The sequence below is a fragment of the Xiphophorus hellerii genome, chromosome 16 (genome assembly GCF_003331165.1).
Source record: "Xiphophorus hellerii strain 12219 chromosome 16, Xiphophorus_hellerii-4.1, whole genome shotgun sequence".
Lineage (NCBI taxonomy): Eukaryota > Metazoa > Chordata > Actinopteri > Cyprinodontiformes > Poeciliidae > Xiphophorus > Xiphophorus hellerii.
Window position 1 is genome coordinate 7,212,560 of NC_045687.1, and position 20,677 is coordinate 7,233,236.

The window sequence follows — 20,677 nt, forward strand, 5'->3', positions numbered from 1 at the left end:
ACAGCCAGCTGCCATATTTACTCCCTGAAATTTCAAGACATAGAAGTTGTGCTGGGTCTTAAAAGAAGGAGCAACAGAGATAAACTCGTACTATGGACACTAAACCCTAAAAGACTTAATGAGGAATTTGTGTTGTTTTTCACAGATGTCTCTTTTTGGGGCTGATTGCCCAGCTTGCCTCTGATTAGTTTAGAAGCCCTTTAATCTCTACATAGACACATTGTTTGTCAGAGATCTGTAACGAGATGTGTTACCAAAGCACATCCCATATTTGTCCTTATCAATTATTTTCGGAGAGATGGCTATCATTATTTGTTGTAAGGCAACAGACCTTACAACTGTGCCACTCCACAGGAAACCAGCTAATTTAAATTCACTTTTTTTATTCTGATAAGAAGAGTGGTCAAATATGATAGAACATTATAAATAGCCACAAAAAGTTGCTACATCTTTCTAAAGAACATTTAATCGCACACCAAATGAAGGGTGTGTATACATTTGGGTCTGTATGCATAAAATGATAATGGGGGTTAGAGAAAATTCTATATAAATTAAAACATATGCATCCAATTCTTTTTTTAAATAAAAATCAGACAGTTGTCATCTTTTCATGATTTAAAAAGGTTGGTTAGTTCAAATAAAATAATTAAAAGTTAATGTAAGACTCTTGCTAATGATAATTTTCTGGAGAACCTTCCAATGGGAATCAAACTAACTTGAACTCATGTAACACATCATAAAAATGCTTAAAGAATAATATGCTTCATTGTAGAATTTCTTCCTTTGATTTTGCAGTTTAACGTTTAAATGAAAAGCTTTGCCTTCCCTAAAATAGTCATAAACCACAGCAGGAAGAACAGCAGAAAAACAAACAGACCATGAAGCAGAGATGCTATTCCGAAACAATACTATAAGCTGTTAGACCAACATGTGATATATAGGGTAGAGATTTATCTCAGTTTCTGTTTACAACTATGTCTATTTCCGTTTCACAGGTAACAACAGGGAACCTAGCTAATCGGAAAAGCAAAGAAACAAAACAGAAACAATGATAAGCAAGAAAGAGTATTCCAGAAATGAAGACCGACAGCATTTCTCTGTATTCAGTCATGTGAAAAAAGTATTTGCTCAGATAATAGCAGGGATTAGCTGTAAACCGTTGAGGGTGTGGGACACACTGGTCTTGTGCCGAGAGCATACAATGGAAATATGATCCATCAAACACATCAATTAGAGAAGAGAGAAGAAAAAGGTGCTCATAGTGATGGGTATTTTGCAAGCTTGCATGCCACAAGGATGTAAAACTTGGTTCCCAGGCACTGAAAGTTGATGGAGTGATTACACAACTGTGCCGTTGACCTTTCAGGGATGTGTTCTCATAGTTATCTGAAGGAAGAGTCATTAAATTTTACTACAGCTTCTCTTAGAAAGAAGGATTATGCAACCCAACAAGACAGGCAGCGTATCCTGGAAACTATCAAATACTGATAGGGAACTAAGCCTCAAAATCCACACCTAAAGATGGCACACCCGAGTCACAGAACCCCAAATAAATTGGAGCATGGGAGGAAGTAGATATGCTGAATATATGACATCACAGGAAATAGCTTTGGAAAACAAGGGGATGAGGCATATGTGATAGAAGCATGCAAATGAGTTGATATATAATGTGTGCTGTTTTGTCTGAGAGGGACATTTTTTGTCCACTTACTGGCATGCTTGGGAACACAACGCATGTTTTGTCTGGACGCTTAGTAACCGCATTCTCAGGGCGACATATAAACAGAGGTAACCAGGTGGAGGAACAGGAGTGCCACTGATTCATCACTTTCTCCAGGAACACAGGAATGCACAAACATAGTCATTTGGTGGAAATAAAAACAAAAAATAGAGCTCCCTGTGAGAAACACAATAGACGGTGAGACCAATGCTAATGCCTTGTTGACTTTAATGCTGACTCCTCTTTATGCCTTTAGAGGTAAATTCCAGGATGAATCAGTCACCTCAGATGCATTCCATCCAGTACTTTGCCTGACCACATCCCAGGTGTGGCCCTGGTGCCTGAAGTTCTTGGCATACTCCGCCTGCACCTGGAGCACAAAACAAAAACACAAACATGGAAAGACGTTTGGAGGCGTTTTGGGACAGCATTTTTAAGACGCATGTTTATAGTGTTTTACTGAAAATTTGAGCGTCTTGTCTTTCTTCTATGCAACCAAAGTTTCTCAGGTATGACGCAGTAAATCCTCATTGATTATATCAAAGTTTGAATATCAAATTTTTGGGGGTATGTTATCTCAAAAAAGCTGCAGATGGGACTAGTTTTCGATACACAGCTCAGATACATTTGTGCTCATCGTCAAAACAAAACCCCTCTCTATGTGGGGCAAACTGCAAGTGGAATGCAAAAGCACTGATTGTCTCTTCCAAACTCCTGCATGAGCTGAGATAATGATATCAAAGCTCTTGGTTAAACCCAGGGTAAGTCTGGTCCCTGACAGACAGATTTGAATACCTAATGGCCAGGAGAGAAGGGACTGGATGTCCAAAGTAACAGGATGAAAGAAGTTGATTCAAGGGACATTTCCCATGACAAAACCCCTGCTATTTCCTGGAGCACTGAGGCTTCATATACAAACATGTCTGGGTGACTGCCAAACCAAAAGGTCAACCAGTGGCCCTCAGGGTTGCAGCTGACGTCAAAGCTCACGTCTATCATACCGCCTTAAACCTACATTGATCTCATATATCAACATTTTTTGCAGAAGTAAGTATAAAAATCTTATTCTGAAGGGACTTCAGTGAACTATGGCTTTAGAGTGGAATGAAAGTGTCCTCAGACATTGTGGTCCCACAGCAAGAATGCAAGGTTCTTTGTGTCAAACGCTGATAAATATCTGCTTTATTTACAAGCGAACTTGTATAAATCACACTAAATAGGGTATTGAATTTGAACCATTTCACTTTTCTCTAGTGTTTAAATTAGAAAATGTTTTCCTTTAGTTTCTATCAAAAGAAATCCAAGCATTCCTTTCATTGTTAAAAAAAAACAATTTTTTATCTATTTTCTCAGGTTGTCCTTCTTTAAATTTTAAAAATTATCTGAAATGTTTTTGTGAGAAAAAAGTAAACGAGAAGTAAAGGTGCTATTACCACATATCACACATACCACATTCAGTGGTATGTTTGCTAAGATACAGACTTGTTTTGTTGTCATAGAAATAGACGCCACGATGAAAGCACATATACACATGACCCCTACCTTATCAGGCGGCCATATTTTTACAGTAACAAAACATGTCATGCAAACAGAAAGGAATGCAATTGATCAGTGACATTCTATTGTAGCATGAACTTTTTGTTTCTATTTTCCATTTGTGCTGTCAGAAAAGAATTAAAAATATGTAATATTTTTAGGTCAGTAAAAGCCAGCATCTTCATGCCATTCTTGATGTGATCAACTGTTAACATGTTTGCTGCTTTTCAGCATTCCAGTTATGAGAACGCTGCTCTCCATCCTCATACCAGGATCCCAGCAACTGTCACAAATTACGTCAGAAAAATTTTTCTTATCAGGTTCAAAAGGTGGATTTAAAATTTAAAGTCTTATGAGGTAATTTTGTTCACAGGAACAAAACGAATCATCTACCAAAAACGTTCATCAAAATTTGTCAGGTATGGCGTGACATTTAATTTCACCACATTCACCGCAGCACGTCTGTAGTTGTTTCACTTCTGCTCAATTCTTTCACACGGGACATCCTGTTGAGCACATCTGCATCTGTTGCCTCACTACAGTATAGATCTGATTCTGTGTCTGCATGCGTTCACGTGTCTGTTCTTTCACCACATTAGCATAAAAACGCACAGATTTCGTGTTGCTGCAGAGCATTTTGGTTCCAGTGCTGAACTGTTTGCAAAGTGGTTTCAATGCGGTGGTTCTCTGCATCAAATGTCTAAAATGAGTCTCACATTTTCTTTCCTTTGTATTCTGAAAAATGCCACAAAGACATGTGGCGGTGCACGTGGGATAATGGAATAACTTTCCTCTCTCTTCTGCTCTCATTTCACAGCTGTAAGATTTTCAAAAGTCTGCTTGCCCTTGTGATGTGGGTTAGTCTTGCCAGAGAGTAATTTTAATGTTTTTTCTGGGTCACTGTGCACTTCCAGTGGACCTCTCGGTAATTATTGGGCCTCAGAGACACTGTGGGTCATGTACAGCAAAAAGCTTCCAAAACTGCCCATGCTTTCACCAGACTGTCAGAATGGATCTAAGGCCAAACGACTGAGACCGGCTTGATTGTGTGCAGAGGTAAAAGTGACTGAATATTACACAGAGCTGAACAGATAATCGTTTTCTGTTCCCTTACTCATCTATCAACTCATCTTCATCATTTTTCAGTAATGCAATCTTCTTATGTACAACTTTAACATGAATTATAGAGAAGAAACATCATATTCCAGAACAATTGACCTCTGCAGGTCAACTGGACACCCCCACTTCTCCCATTTTGCAAGACATAGAACATCTAAAACCCTCTGAGGTCAGTCAGTTCAAAAGCTTAAAACAATGCAAGGGAGTTGCAGAAATTTCAGAGAGGCTCAAGGCTCACTGTTATCTGTCCTGCAGACTCCGGGACAGCAGCCAAACTGATGCCATCTCAAGGAGAGGAACGCAACAAAATGGCAGGAAATTCCTACTCGGTTTGCTCCCATCAGAAAAAGAAATTCTTTTCAAATGTGGCTACCGAGCAGCAGCAGCTGTTCTTAAAAAACAATACAATTACTGCGGCATTGTCATGTAACAATGACCAGAATGGAACTGTTCACAGAACCAGGAAACATATCGAGCTTAGTCTGAACTTAAAAAGAAAAAAAAACTTTTTCTGCATGGAGCACAAGCTTTTTATTTAACTTTTTATTTTTATTTTTATAAGGATTTGCTGTCACAGTCATGCAAAACAACAAAGAATAGAGATCTATAGTTTGTACAAGAGGCCACCTAGTGGTAACTCATCTATATGCACATAGATTTTTAAAAGAAAATACTTGATTAAATTAATTAAGAACAATGAGGGATATGTTTGTTCCTGAGCTGCTGGTAGCAGTTTGAATGTAAAAAGGTTTGATCTCCAAGTCATTCATTAGATTAAGCATTTCTTGTTAGTTTTTTCAGTGTAACCTTCCTTCCAATGACCTAGAGAAGTCGTATAGTTCATTGTGTTAAATTAATTATTAATTATCACTATACAGTTAATGTATGAAACTGTCATACATTAAATATGTTTTTAAAACTGCTCTATAAACCAGATATGAAAACAATAGTCAAACAATCTTGTGCTAAACCTGTATTACTCATCACAAAGTAATGGTAATGGTAAGTAATCTGCAAACCAGAGATCTTCTCTTTACTACAGAGTCAAGAGAAAACCTATTATTGTCTTTTTATCAATAAAACATAGCTTATTTGCTATAGGAGTGCCATTATGAACTTATGCTGCCATCTGGTGCCTACAGTGGAAACACTGAAACTATGACAGTATTAATCCAGCTGTTTTAAATATTTAGATTTCAGACCACTATAATCTCGTACTCTTGTTATTGTTATTGATGTGGCCAGAAATTTTAGCAAGGCACATAAAAAACAAGGTTCAGTTTCCCACACATCTCCCTCCAAATAACAAAACAAGCCAAAATAACAAGGACATGAGATTTAATGAAAGAACTCCAGGTGGTTGATAACGTGTGGCCTTGTGATGGTCTGAGAAGAGTTTTCACCAGCCCCTATCACACTGCTTGACTCACTTTGATCGTCTGTACTTTGCAGCAGTTCTGTCTTTTCAACCAGGACATTTTTAAGACACCAGCATGTCAATGGAGAAGAAGGTTGTGTTGATCACAGGATGCTCATCTGGGATCGGACTCAGCTTGGCTGTTCGACTGGCTTCTGACACCAGCAAAGTGTTCAAAGGTAACCACAGCTGACATCTTTCGGTCATGATCTCGAGAGGCTTTTGCACAAGAGTAACTCAAAATGGAGCCAGGCATTTTGCTACTGGATAACAATAAATAACTTGTCACTCTGTCAGGTTTGATGGTCATGTTTTTGCCAATCCCTCACTTTTCTATACAGTTATTTTGTTTAAAACGAAAACATGGGTGTTGCATTCTCTTTAGTGTATGCCACAATGAGGAACCTGGCCAAGAAAGAACGACTTTTAGACTGTGTAAAAGGTCTGCACCAGGATACATTGGAAATACTTCAAATGGACGTGACTAATAGACAATCCATCCTGACAGCACGAGACAAAGTTGTGGAGAAACGGGTGGACATTCTGGGTTTGTTCCCGTGGCTGTCTAATCTCCTTCAGTTTGGATTGCTTTCAATTTTCACATAATTGCCTCGTATTCTTCATTTACAGTGTGTAACGCCGGTGTGGGTTTGATGGGACCCCTGGAGGTTCAGTCCTTAGACTCAATGAGGCATATTCTGGAGGTCAACCTTCTTGGCACCATCCAGACCATGCAGGTGTTCTTGTCAGGAATGAAAGCACAAGGTCAGGGCCGGATTCTGGTCACGGGCAGCACCGGAGGGCTTCATGGTGAGACAATCAACTAAGAAAGGGATTACGAACGTCAAGTTACTTCAATTTTTGTTAGCTTATGCTCAACATTTCCAAAATAACACACTCTAATGCCCTCACAGGTCTTCCTTTTAATGAGGTGTACTGTGCCAGTAAGTTTGCAATTGAAGGCGCATGTGAGAGTCTGGCTGTCCTCCTGCAACACTTTAACATACAGTGAGTTTTAATGGCCACATCACCACTCCTGACAGAAATACTGAAAATAAAAAAATATTGTTCAATAACCGTAAATTTACATGACAATCTGAGTTGTATATTTTTGCTTCTTTTTTCCAGACTCAGTCTCATCGAGTGTGGTCCGGTCAACAGTGACTTCTTGATTAACCTGCAGAAGGCAGAGCTCGGGGATTCATCCCTGCAACAGGTTGATGGCCGAACGCTCAGTCTGTATGAAAAATACCTGCAACACTGCAGCACGGTTTTCCAAAATGCTGCACAGGAAACTGAAGATATTGTTGAGGTGTGCAGTTTTTCCTCGTTAACACATCTAAAAAGCTAACGGTGCCATAACATATGCTCAGTTCGTCAGTCTCAAAGCTGGACCTACAGTATTTATACGTTTGTTATAAACATGGTTTTGACATAAAAAGAATGTTACAGTGGAGAAATGTTTGAGTTTTCTTAAAAAAAACGTTGAAAGTGTGGCTCACTGAAAGTGTTTTTTTCTCTCCTGACTGGTGTGAGCAATTTTTCCAGCAGCCAAGAAAGCAGCTAAAAATCACTCACAATCAAATACCTTTGTTATCATTGCATGATTTACAACAACAGATGTTAAACAAGACCGGCACATCAGGAAAACCAAACAAGGCATTATAAAATAAATTACATGGTGTGAAACTCCAATAAAATTAGATCACATCACACAGCCAATAGATAGCCACACCATAAAATTGCACTATAAAAGTCTCATTTGGCGTTCTGTTCCAAATAGCACTTGGATAAAAATAACTTTTAAATCTGGTGGCTCGTGTTCCGATGGAGATGTAGCATTTCCCAAGAGGAACACGTGTGAAACAGTTGTTCCCTTATTGAGAACTGCCCTGAATCATGTTTGTGCCTCTCTGCTTACATCTTGTCATTCAGCGGTGTCTTTATAATGTCCTATGCTGATTTCCTGTCTTTCACTCACTATCCACATATTAAAAATTCCTCTTTAATAACCTCAGAATCTTATGTAAAATCCTAAAACTACACATACCTACTGTATCTTTTTATACTTCTCGCAAATGCTTTTTGCTCACCTTTCTGGCTCCGATCAGCTGCATTGTTACTCTTCAAAGATTTTGACAAGATCTTTGAAATCTTGAAAACAGACGAGAGTTACATCCTTATCTCTAAATGATCCCTAAGTTCCAGCACTGTAAAGATACAATGAGCTTCACATAAAGAAAGTGCATACTTTTCATGTTATACAAACAATTGAAGAAAATGTACTTTTTATATTTCCAATAAGAGTATGTTTTTTTAAATGAAGAAGTTTATAAGTGGAATATTAAAATCAGTGACTGATTTAAACCCAGTAGATTTAAAACAAAAGAAGACAAAGGAAAGTCAATGAAAAAAATAAAAAAAGAAAACCCTTGCATTTCACTCATATCAACTTTAGTAGGATTCTTGTAAAACACAGTGCATTTTCTTCACAACAGACCAAACATTCTTAGTTAGTTGCAGGTTAGATAAACAATTGAATTCTTTAAAAGGAAAGTTGCTGTTGAATTTTGTAAATAATTCAATAAAAACCTCTTCACTTGCAGTGGTGCAACGACAACTTATGTCTTCCTCGTGTCTTTGTTTTTCTTTTCCTCTAGGTATTTCTAGATGCCATCCATTCCGCCAGTCCTGCATTCAGATACTTCACCAACAGCGTCATGCCACCTCTTACCAAACTGAAGGTCACAGAACCAGATGGAATGGAATACATCAAAGCTATGAGCAAGATCATTTTTGCAGATGAGGACCAATAACTGCAGAAATGTGGCTTTTTCATCCAAGAAACCACTTTATCTGCAAACCTTGCCCTAAGTGAAAAGAATAGTGTTTGTTTTTTCTAATTTTAGCTTCTGGGGCAAAGGTGATGAAATGAGTTTTGTAAGAGGAGTTTGCAAAAAAATGCAACTCCACATTCTATATTTGTCTGAGAGTTATTGCTTGTGGAGTAATATTTGATAAGGATTACGTATATTGTCTTAAGTCATTCCACAACCTTTACATTAGTTTATTTCAACAAAGCTTTTTATCTCACATTCCATATTTTCTCTGGGATTGCAGTGCTTCATGCTAGGCTCTTGCATTAGATTGTTGAAACTGAAAATTTTCTAAAAATGTACCTATGTAACTCTAATTTGCTATTTTTAATGTATGGAAAAAAGCTGTCCCATCTTAAAGCAAGACGCCAAAACTGGCTGAACGATGGTCCATGTAAAGACCCAAAACCTGGAATAATTATTGGGTGTCACGTCATATTAATATCCACACATAAGTACAAAATGATGAATGTCTGTATATGTGTATTTGCATGTATGCACTTTGCAGTTTTTACTTATAAAAACAAAAGTTCTCCAAGCCAAACTGATCCTAAAGTGAAAAGCAATAACAGTTATAGAACATATATATATATATATATATATTGTACCAAAGTTTGAAAGAAACAGACTGCATTACGTCACTGCATCATGAGATGTTCAGTGTACTTAGTGAAAGGCGTGTGACAAAACATCAGCCAAAGCAAACACAGTACAAAGAAATCCAATTGAACCTTTAATCAAAGATATATGAAACAAAGGGCTCCTGCAAGTCCTTTCTCTTTCAGCAAGAATCGAACAGGGTTAGAAGTCAAAAAAATGTTTACAAACATTTGTCTAATTTGAATTTTACTGACATTAAAGTATATTTGAACAAACTGCTGAGACATTAAATTGTTGCACAAGGTTTCATGGATCAAAGTCTCAGTAGACAGTCGTTCACTCCGTAATGTTTAATTCAGTCAGGGGATTAGCCTGTCCTCCTCTGACATGAGACAGGTTATCTTGTATGTACTTGCGTATCTGACCTATTTTTTGACATGCCTGACTGAGACTCTCAAATCCTTTCCTGATCAGGTGCTCTAATTCCTTTCCCAGGATCCTTTTTTTGGATTCAACAGCAACAAGTTTGGCCATGTTAGCTCACAACCCTTTAAGATAAAAGCACAGACATGTGAGCTCTTTAGAATGCAATGTATTATGTGGATCCGTAATTCTGGGATTTAAGGGTGCTGCAAGTACAAATAATTTTTCACATTCGGTTTGGAGAGATGAATTCACAACATTTTTTTCAAGATATTTTAAATAAATCAAATGCTTGAGTGCTACCTTATTTTTTTATTTTTTATTTTTTTGTCTGGTTTAATTATTACTCCAATCAGTTTCATGACCTTTACTGCTGCGTCATAGCAGAGTCCAGGTTCATCATGTACAGGTCATTGACCTGCTGGACTTTCATTCTGTACTGAGTGGAAAAGTCTTTAAATGCCATTCATACACTGGATGCCAAATGCCATGTGATTTAGTTGCAATTCACTCTTTCCTGTTTTGTCTTTTATATGATTTAGGTAATTATATACATACATTAAAGGCAAACAGATGAGTTGTTGATCCTTACTATTACACTATTGCTACAAATGTCCTGAAATAGTCTTATTTCAAAACTCTTTATCCCTAACAGTTTTGTATCTGAACCGAGATATTTGTTGACAAAATTAATTTTATATCCAGGACCGGATATTGGTTGGTTGAGTTTGGAAGAGGACATTTCAAAAAAGGTTTTGTCACATTCTGTTTCATTACATTGTTTATCCAATCTCAATGATAGCTAACCACTACCATAGGCAGGGACAGTAACGTCACAGTGTATCATATACAGTACGTTCATAGTGCCAGCTGATGGGATAAGTGTCAAAATATGAAAAAATGAACCAGCCTTTGTATCCTTTGCTGGTACATTCAAGTTTTGTTATCTCAAAGATGGTTTAATTCAAGCAAATTAAAATTTGTGATTGTCAGTTTTTGACTATAAAAACAGCTTTTATTTCAGTTGAAAATTTTCTACTATAAATGAAAAATCAAAAGTCAGAAAATCTAATTAGCAGACCAACCATGCTTAGATTACATTCATAACTGCTCAACATTTAAACAAACAAACAAAAAGTCTTATTTTACCAGGCTCCCTTGGGTTTAAAAAAAAGGCAAAGTACTACCAAAGGAAGTGACGTTTTTTTTTATTTTGACATTTTTCCTTCCCTTTTTTTCAATAAATTACTCATACATATGTATTCAAAGATACAGTTTATCTTAGACAGTCTTTTATATTATGCTGCAAAAACATTGAAATTGTGATGTATAACTAGCTTTGGAATTTCTGCTCTTATCCACCTTTTTAAAATGTATAATTTAAAAACCACCTCAGCGTATTCTGATTGGTCTACACCGATGACGGAGCGCGTTACGTAAGATATTTCCTTATTTGGTAGCATTGCCACGCCCCAGGTGTGAGTATAAAGCCCTCGCGCTGCAGCTGCTGGCATGGTTTTACCGGTTAGTTTGTAAAACGAGGTTTTTGATGGAAAAATACAGAATGACCAGAAGAACAACGTCTCTGCTGTTTAAGGCGCTGGTGGACATGAAGGACGGCGCACTTTTAAAGGCTGTACGTGGAAACAGCAGAAGGGCACACTTTAGGTGGGTCCGACTTTTTCTACTCGAGATGCCCTTACATCAGTCTGTTCACTCTGCTCCTCCTAAGCATTCATTTTCTTTGAGTGATTTTGCTTAATCGCCTTAAAAATTGTTCCTTAATCAAATCGAAAGCGCACGAAGGAGCTTAAATAACCTTTTCATTGATAAATTCAAAGCATACATTTGGCATGTTCACAACTTGGCAGATTATAATTAAAGCGAGTTTTTTCAGTTTGTGATTTACTCCGTTGAATAAATGAAATAAGTAAATATCCTCTAAGGAGTTATTCTGCAGTATTAGCCACAGACTTCACGTGAATGTGCTCAGAAATGCCATGTTTTCTTCCACTTTAGACAGTTGGGATCTTGTGGGATCCTGGCAGAAAGGAGAGCCAGCCTTCAGCTCCGCCCTGCCACCCCCACGATGACAACCAGGCGCACCTTCATCAACCTGGCTGTTCCCATCAGCACCCGCAGGATGGAGTACACGGAGAGCAGGATATTGGAGTGAGTGCCAATTTAAACAGTTTGAAATGATCACAGTAATAGTAGAAAAACAATAATCTTTTTGACGCTACCATCTATTATTTTGTAACTATATCGAAACCATGAAACATTCGAAAAGAAAGAGATTTAAATTAATTAGATAATTTGCTATGTAATTGTGTGTCCAGGTACACTCCACAAGAGATGTACAAGGTGGTGGCCAACGTAGAGGACTACAAGTATTTTGTTCCCTGGTGCAAGAAGTCTCGAATCCTGAAGGGAACGAAGGGAAACGTCCGAGCAGAGCTTGAAATCGGTTTCCCTCCCATCACCGAGCGATATACATCTGAGCTCACTTTTGTTCCTAACCACCAAGTTAGAGTAAGTCCTTAGATTGACTGGGATTTTTATAGTTTAAAATGTTTTTAAATCTTCAATAATTTACGGTTATAATGCAAAATGCTTCTTTTTAGTAATTCTCATGACTGTACTGATTAGCTTGTTAACTTTTAGCATTTACACATTGCTCGTGTCCAAATCAGGCGGTGTGCTCTGATGGGTCACTCTTCAGCCATCTTGAAACGGTGTGGAGGTTTGCCCCTGGAGCCAAAGGCCTCCCAGGCTCCTGCAAAGTGGATTTCTTTGTAAGTACTTTTCTGTGAATAAGATAATTCTTCTTCTTTGTGAGTTAAGCAAAGACCAGAAAATCGCCATACTGGCTATAAATATTTAAAAGGGCTAGGATATTGATTTAAAGGGAAGAAATTAAGAGATCAGACTCCATTCCTTGGAGTCTTACTTTTGATCGATCCTTTCTGTACTGTTGTGAATGGATTACTGGCTGCGAGGAAGTGTTGAATGAAATCTCATTATGCTCTAAATTTAGTGTAGTGCATCATGCTGGTGTTGTGTAAGAATGCAGCAGCAGTAAATGTAGCGTATTAAGGAGCTGCAGGCAGGAGTTTAACCTCAATGTTGGCACAGATTACACCAAGATTAACCAGAATCTAGTTCAATTTCAGCCCAACGTGTTAAGCATGGATAATCCTTGGCTTCTGATACTCCTGAACTTCCAAAGCCTAAATATCATTTAAGGATGCAGATTTTTGTGATCATTTATAATTTTTAACTCTTGAACATTTGAATTTTTCTGTCTCCTGCAGGTGTCCTTTGAGTTCAAGTCTCTGCTGCATTCTCAGCTGGCCTCCGTGTTCTTCGACGAAGTTGTAAAGCAAATGGTCAGTGCCTTCGAGTCCCATGCAGCGACTCTTTACAGAAACAAGCCAGACGCTTCCTTGAGGAGTCATGCAGCTATTAGCAACCACCTCTGACCTCTGCAGTGTCCTTATCCTCCCGGGCTATTACCAAAACCAAGCCATCGTGCTGCTTTCACTACGCCCAATACTTGACTCTCATCTGAGACCAGTTCTCCTGTTTGCACGCACCTACATATTTTATTGTAAATTGAACATATGCAAACTGTATTTATTTTGAGCCAAATTAAAATTTATTTACTTTTCTGTACATATTTATTTATTTTGCTGACGGTAATAATACATCAAATAAAAGTTTTTGTTAAAAGTGCTTTGAGAGCTGATTCTGATTTCTTGTAGTGTAACTAAAACTCTGTTGTTTGTTGTCCAGTGACCGATCAAAGCATGATGCCAGTAAAGAAACAAAGGTCATGTTATCGTATTTGTAATCTTTACAATTTAACTAAGCATTCTAAGAAAAGGGGAAAACATCTGCTTACGGGAATAGTTGCACAATGACCCCCGGGGTGCGGTTGACCTCTCTCTCCCAACTAATTAGTATTTGAACACAAAGATATCCATACTGGGTAATAGGTTGGGTTTTGTTTTTGGAAATATTTTCAAAGAATGTGTTTAGTACTTTTTTCTTTCTACCTTGGGTTTCAAAGTGGAAAAAAACTGACATCTAGACCTTATAACAAAAACTATACAGTATATTAAAATGTACTTCAGACTGAATTAGTGGGATTTTCCAAAAATCAGTCAACGTCACATCAAAAACAAAGGCAGCAGGTACAGGAGTTTTGTGAAGCTGGCTTTTCCACTTTTACGCAACATCACATGCAGCCAGCAGCCATAAAAGGTTGGAGACAACTGAAGAGAGGAGCAGACTCAAAAGCAACAAACATGAAGAAGATTGTTATTCTGATCATAGCATTCGGATTCTGTCTTTCTGATCCTGGAACTGATGAGAATGACAGAGTCTGTCAGGTTGCAGGCTCAGCTAGCTGCTGTAACATCTGCTCTCTCACATCTGTAACTCAAAAAGTGGGAGAACTGGGGGAGAAGGTTGTAAACATGGCAGAAAAAATTACTTTTCTGGAGACCAGGCTGCAAAACACCGAAAAAGAAGTTCTGGAGTTACGGAGCCTCACTGGAGGTAGTAAATCTTTCAGCTTTACGGTGAAATATTATTACTGCATGTCCAGTTTTCCAATGTATTTCTGGTGTTTTGATGTTTTCAGGCTCTCCTCAGGTGGCTTTTTCAGCAGCTCTCAGGGATTCTGGTTCTGGAGACATAGGACCTTTTACCACTGCTACCCCATTGCAGTACAAAAAGGTTTTCTCCAACACAGGCAATAGCTATAATCCATCAACAGGTGTGTACAGCATTAGGAAGACATGTATACAAAAACAAGAACAGTCAAATTCATATTAATTTGTATATTCCGTTCAGTTCTTCTAATCCTTCATGTTTTCACAGGCATTTTTACAGTGATGGTCAGTGGAATGTACTTTTTTCGCTTCTCAATGTTCAACAACCTGGCTTCTACCCCCAACTCGGTTGTGAGCCTCATGAAGAACAGCGAACGGCTGACGTCTGTGTGGGACACCAATGGGTCTGACAGCAATGACATGGGCAGCAACGCTGTGGTCATCCCTCTGAAAGTGGGAGACAACGTGTTCGTGCAGCTGCAGCCAAACAGGCTGGTCTACGACGACACCATGAACTACAACACTTTCAGCGGCTTCCTGCTTTTTACAATGTGATGCATACAAAAGCTCTGCATGCCAGCATGATTTATTATTTCACAATAAAGGAAGTTTCTTTTTTCAATTTGCAAATCAGCATAATTTGTTTAGAAAATGCTTGATGAAATAAATAAATCAGAAATACTGCATTTTGTGTGAGTGTAAAATTGTGTTTTATCTACATAAGTGAATTTATTAAATAGCATTTAAAATATCCTGAGTAATAAATATCCAGGGTTATTTTCCAGATAGCTTTTAGCTTTGATGAGAATTTTAAAGTCATAAAAATGACTTTAAAATCACTTTGTTGATGCTCAAAAAGCATCAACAAAAAACTGCAGTAGTGAAGTACTTGGAAACGTATACAACTGAAGTAGATATTTGTAGGAGAGAAAAAAAGAAATGTTGAAACTATTTATACTCAACTGAATAGAGCAACTATGTTATACTCTTTCAATTGCACCAAAATTTTTTCAGAACATTCCTCATTTTGCTTCTTCACCCTACATATTCAAGACAACAAAGATCATCATGTCTGTACAATTCCTCTTTGCATATATTGACTCTTTATAGAACTGTTAGTTTAGTGGCGCACAAAATCTCCCCGTGGTCATTGGTTGCCCTGCATATGTAAACATTTGCGTTCTCTGCTAAAACTTTTGAAAGAGTCAGGGTGCAGCATCCATCATCATCGTACTCTATCTGGACTGTGGATGATTCTATGACAGGTACATCTCCACACTGCCACACCCCCTCTGGAACAGGATATTCTGCAGTAAGAAATAAGAGGAGTGAGATATCTGGTATCAGTGCTGTTTGTTCACCTTCAGAACCAAGCACGTCTGAATACACTAACAAGTGTAACTGTCATGGGTTGTCATCAAATTGTTTTTTTTTTTATTAAAAAGAAACAGTTTAAAATGTTTTTTTTTTTCTTGACATAGAAAAAAAATCCATCCCTCACGGATTTTTGTGCAATTCTATGGTACCTGTTAGTGTCTAGAATTTACAGGGTTTGTGTTACGCGCAGTGACCCTCAGTCACTAGTCGTTTTTCTTCGGCTATATATTTAAATATATTTCAAAAGACAATTTTTAGTTTCTTAGTATTTTTATCTGTTACTGCAAGTCATTTTTTGTTAATTGCAGGACCTATATGTAGACTTCAGTTATCATGGCATGTGAACTGCTACAATTATGGAAATTGAGCATTTTTTCTTGGTTGCTATGTCTATTTTAGACTGAACTCTCTCTTGTTGGAGGAAGTTGCACCTTCAAAACTGGTTTTTGGGACAACAAAACCTTGATCATACTTCTATGTAGATTTTATAGACACTCACACCTTTATCCAGTGATAGCAGTATGTGGCATGCTGGCCAAGTTAATAAATAGCAGCATTGTGACGAAGAGCAAAAAAACCAACAAAATGACAAAGTTGCTCGGGTTTAACAAATACATTTCAATGAAAATATAGTCGTGAGAGTTTTTGACCTTCACCATTTTCTTTAATTTCAACAACTCAGAGTTAGCTTAAGCAGAACTGAATATACAGTATCTGAAATTCTATTTTAACATGCACACAGGAGTCTTGACTGTTATCATATAAGTTTACTGATGGACCGGAACCATGTGACCACACATGCAGGAAATCAGCCGACACAAATAATCAGACTTTACTTATTTTATTCTTTTTTAGCGCTAGAGTCATGGTGCAGCATCCATCATCATCGTACTCTATCTGGACTGTGGATGATTCTACGACAGGTACATCTCCACACTGCCACACCACCTCTGGAACAGGATATCTTGCAGTAAGAAATAAGAGGAGTGAGATATCTGGTATCAGTGCTGTTTGTTCACCTTCAGAAGCAAACATGTCTGAATACACTAACAAGTGTAACTGTCATGGGTTGTTATCAAATTGTTTTTTTTCAGTAGCACATTAAAAAGAAAGAGTTTAATTTTTTTTTTCTAACATAGCTGCATTCTTTAAATAATGTAAAAATTACTAACATGAACCAATAAAATAAAAATAAATTGTGTTACATTATTTATTTAAATATATTTCAAAAGACAATTTTTAGTTTCTTAGTATTTTTATCTTTACTGCAAGTCATTTTTTATTAATTGCAGGACCTCTATGTAGACTTCAGTTATCATGTCATGTGAACTGATTATAAATGTGATAAATAAAATAAATGCATTCTTATAGTGAAGGAAATGGAGCATATTTTCTAGGTTGCTATACATATTTTAGATTAAACTCTTTCATTTGTGGAAGTTGCACATTCAAAACTGTTTTTTGGGACAACAGAGCCTTGATCATACTTCTATGTTGATTTTGCCACCTGTCACAACTTAGATCCGCGTATCTAAGAAGTGCTAACTTGCTGGCTAAGTAAATAGGAAGGTAATGACAAAAAGGATGGAAATGTGGCTTGTGTTTAAAGTGAAAAAATCTCAATGAAAATAACATTTTAAGATTTCTTAGTCTTCAGAATTTCCTTAAACAGTTAAGAGTTAATTTAAGAGGAAAGAATATGTGAATTTCTATGTTAACATTTTTGATCAAAGCATTTTTACATACCACTGAGGTGACATTAAGAGGCGGGCACAAGAGTAGTGAGCTACTTTTGCTCACTGTCCCATGCAGTCAGCAGGCATAAAAGGTTGGAGACGTCTGAGAAGAGGAGCAGAAACTCAAAAGCAACAAACATGAAGAAGATTGTTATTCTGATGATAGCATTTGGCATCTGCCTTTCTGATCCTGGACCTGATGAGAAAAAAGACAAAGCCTGTCAGGTTGCAGACTCGGTTGGCAGCTGTAACATCTGCTCTCTCACATCTGTAACTCAAAAAGTGGGAGAACTGGGGGAGAAGGTTGTAAACATGGCAGAAAAAATTACTTTTCTGGAGACCAGGCTGCAAAACACCGAAAAAGAACTTCTGGAGTTACGGAGCCTCACTGGAGGTAATAAATCTTTCAGCTTTACGGTGAAATATAATTACTGCATGTCCAGTTTTCCAATGTATTTCTGGTGTTTTGATGTTTTCAGGCTCTCCTCAGGTGGCTTTTTCAGCAGCTCTCAGGGATTCTGGTTCTGGAGACATAGGACCTTTTACCACTGCTACCCCATTGCAGTACAAAAAGGTTTTCTCCAACACAGGCAATAGCTATAATCCATCAACAGGTGTGTACAGCATTAGGAAGACATGTATACAAAAACAAGAACAGTCAAATTCATATTAATTTGTATATTCCGTTCAGTTCTTCTAATCCTTCATGTTTTCACAGGTGTTTTTACAGCGATGGTCAGTGGTATGTACTTTTTTCGCTTCTCAATGTTCAACAACCTGGCTTCTACCCCCAACTCGCTTGTGAGCCTCATGAAGAACAGCGAACGGCTGACGTCTGTGTGGGACACCAATGGGTCTGACAGCAATGACATGGGCAGCAACGCTGTGGTCATCCCTCTGAAAGTGGGAGACAACGTGTTCGTGCAGCTGCATCCAAACAGGCTGGTCTACGACGACACCATGAACTACAACACTTTCAGCGGCTTCCTGCTTTTTACAATGTGATGCATACAACAGCTCTGCATGCCAGCATGATTTATTATTTCACAATAAAGGAAGTTTCTTTTTTCAATTTGCAAATTAGCATAATTTGTGTAGAAAATGCTTGATGAAATAAATAAATCAGAAATACTGCATTTTGTGTGAGTGTAAAATTGTGTTTTATCTACATAAATGAACTTATTAAATAGCATTTAAAATATCCTGAGTAATAAATATCCAGGGTTATTTTCCAGATAGCTTTTAGCTTTGATGATCATTTTAAAGTCATAAAAATTAATGTATCAAAAAGCATCAACAATAAACTGCAGTAGTGAAGTACTTGGAAACGTATACAACTGAAGTAGATATTTGTAGGAGAGAAAAAAAGAAATGTTGAAACTATTTATACTCAACTGAATAGAGCAACTATGTTATACTCTTTCAATTGCACCAAAATTTTTTCAGAACATTCCTCATTTTGCTTCTTCACCCTACATATTCAAGACAACAAAGATCATCATGTCTGTACAATTCCTCTTTGCATATATTGACTCTTTATAGAACTGTTAGTTTAGTGGCGCACAAAATCTCCCCGTGGTCATTGGTTGCCCTGCATATGTAAACATTTGCATTCTCTGCTAAAACTTTTGAAAGAGTCAGGGTGCAGCATCCATCATCATCGTACTCTATCTGGACTGTGGATGATTCTATGACAGGTACATCTCCACACTGCCACACCCCCTCTGGAACAGGATATTCTGCAGTAAGAAATAAGAGGAGTGAGATATCTGGTATCAGTGCTGTTTGTTCACCTTCAGAACCAAGCACGTCTGAATACACTAACAAGTGTAACTGTCATGGGTTGTCATCAAATTGTTTTTTTTTTTATTAAAAAGAAACAGTTTAAAATGTTTTTTTTTTTCTTGACATAGAAAAAAAATCCATCCCTCACGGATTTTTGTGCAATTCTATGGTACCTGTTAGTGTCTAGAATTTACAGGGTTTGTGTTACGCGCAGTGACCCTCAGTCACTAGTCGTTTTTCTTCGGCTATATATTTAAATATATTTCAAAAGACAATTTTTAGTTTCTTAGTATTTTTATCTGTTACTGCAAGTCATTTTTTGTTAATTGCAGGACCTATATGTAGACTTCAGTTATCATGGCATGTGAACTGCTACAATTATGGAAATTGAGCATTTTTTCTTGGTTGCTATGTCTATTTTAGACTGAACTCTCTCTTGTTGGAGGAAGTTGCACCTTCAAAACTGGTTTTTGGGACAACAAAACCTTGATCATACTTCTATGTAGATTTTATAGACACTCACACCTTTATCCAGTGATAGCAGTATGTGGCATGCTGGCCAAGTTAATAAATAGCAGTATTGTGACGAAGAGCAAAAAAACCAACAAAATGACAAAGTTGCTCGGGTTTAACAAATACATTTCAATGAAAATATAGTCGTGAGAGTTTTTGACCTTCACCATTTTCTTTAATTTCAACAACTCAGAGTTAGCTTAAGCAGAACTGAATATACAGTATCTGAAATTCTATTTTAACATGCACACAGGAGTCTTGACTGTTATCATATAAGTTTACTGATGGACCGGAACCATGTGACCACACATGCAGGAAATCAGCCGACACAAATAATCAGACTTTACTTATTTTATTCTTTTTTAGCGCTAGAGTCATGGTGCAGCATCCATCATCATCGTACTCTATCTGGACTGTGGATGATTCTACGACAGGTACATCTCCACACTGCCACACCACCTCTGGAACAGGATATCTTGCAGTAAGAAATAAGAGGAGTGAGATATCTGGTATCAGTGCTGTTTGTTCACCTTCAGAAGCAAACATGTCTGAATACACTAACAAGTGTAACTGTCATGGGTTGTTATCAAATTGTTTTTTTTCAGTAGCACATTAAAAAGAAAGAGTTTAATTTTTTTTTTCTAACATAGCTGCATTCTTTAAATAATGTAAAAATTACTAACATGAACCAATAAAATAAAAATAAATTGTGTTACATTATTTATTTAAATATATTTCAAAAGACAATTTTTAGTTTCTTAGTATTTTTATCTTTACTGCAAGTCATTTTTTATTAATTGCAGGACCTCTATGTAGACTTCAGTTATCATGTCATGTGAACTGATTATAAATGTGATAAATAAAATAAATGCATTCTTATAGTGAAGGAAATGGAGCATATTTTCTAGGTTGCTATACATATTTTAGATTAAACTCTTTCATTTGTGGAAGTTGCA

The 20,677-nt window shown here is 37.3% G+C and overlaps 4 protein-coding genes across 4 annotated transcripts; all 4 read left to right on the plus strand.

Annotated features, from left to right (window-relative positions):
* Positions 1 to 601: 601 nt before the first annotated feature.
* hsd17b1 (hydroxysteroid (17-beta) dehydrogenase 1) lies at positions 602 to 9,536 on the plus strand. The gene is made up of 6 exons (XM_032586571.1): positions 602 to 5,971; positions 6,178 to 6,339; positions 6,423 to 6,602; positions 6,707 to 6,800; positions 6,921 to 7,104; positions 8,453 to 9,536. The coding sequence occupies exons 1-6, from the start codon at positions 5,869 to 5,871 to the stop codon at positions 8,606 to 8,608; spliced, it is 879 nt and encodes a 292-aa protein (XP_032442462.1). The 5' UTR covers positions 602 to 5,868; the 3' UTR covers positions 8,609 to 9,536.
* Positions 9,537 to 11,186: 1,650 nt separating this feature from the next.
* On the plus strand, positions 11,187 to 13,426 carry LOC116734884 (coenzyme Q-binding protein COQ10 homolog, mitochondrial). The gene is made up of 5 exons (XM_032586423.1): positions 11,187 to 11,359; positions 11,711 to 11,863; positions 12,031 to 12,223; positions 12,385 to 12,486; positions 13,006 to 13,426. Exons 1-5 carry the CDS (start codon positions 11,241 to 11,243, stop codon positions 13,171 to 13,173), a joined length of 735 nt encoding a protein of 244 aa, XP_032442314.1. The 5' UTR covers positions 11,187 to 11,240; the 3' UTR covers positions 13,174 to 13,426.
* Positions 13,427 to 13,961: 535 nt separating this feature from the next.
* LOC116734883 (complement C1q-like protein 2) lies at positions 13,962 to 14,994 on the plus strand. The gene is made up of 3 exons (XM_032586421.1): positions 13,962 to 14,254; positions 14,340 to 14,474; positions 14,579 to 14,994. The coding sequence occupies exons 1-3, from the start codon at positions 14,002 to 14,004 to the stop codon at positions 14,863 to 14,865; spliced, it is 675 nt and encodes a 224-aa protein (XP_032442312.1). The 5' UTR covers positions 13,962 to 14,001; the 3' UTR covers positions 14,866 to 14,994.
* Positions 14,995 to 17,493: 2,499 nt separating this feature from the next.
* On the plus strand, positions 17,494 to 18,559 carry LOC116734996 (complement C1q-like protein 4). The gene is made up of 3 exons (XM_032586573.1): positions 17,494 to 17,817; positions 17,903 to 18,037; positions 18,142 to 18,559. Exons 1-3 carry the CDS (start codon positions 17,562 to 17,564, stop codon positions 18,426 to 18,428), a joined length of 678 nt encoding a protein of 225 aa, XP_032442464.1. The 5' UTR covers positions 17,494 to 17,561; the 3' UTR covers positions 18,429 to 18,559.
* Positions 18,560 to 20,677: the final 2,118 nt, after the last annotated feature.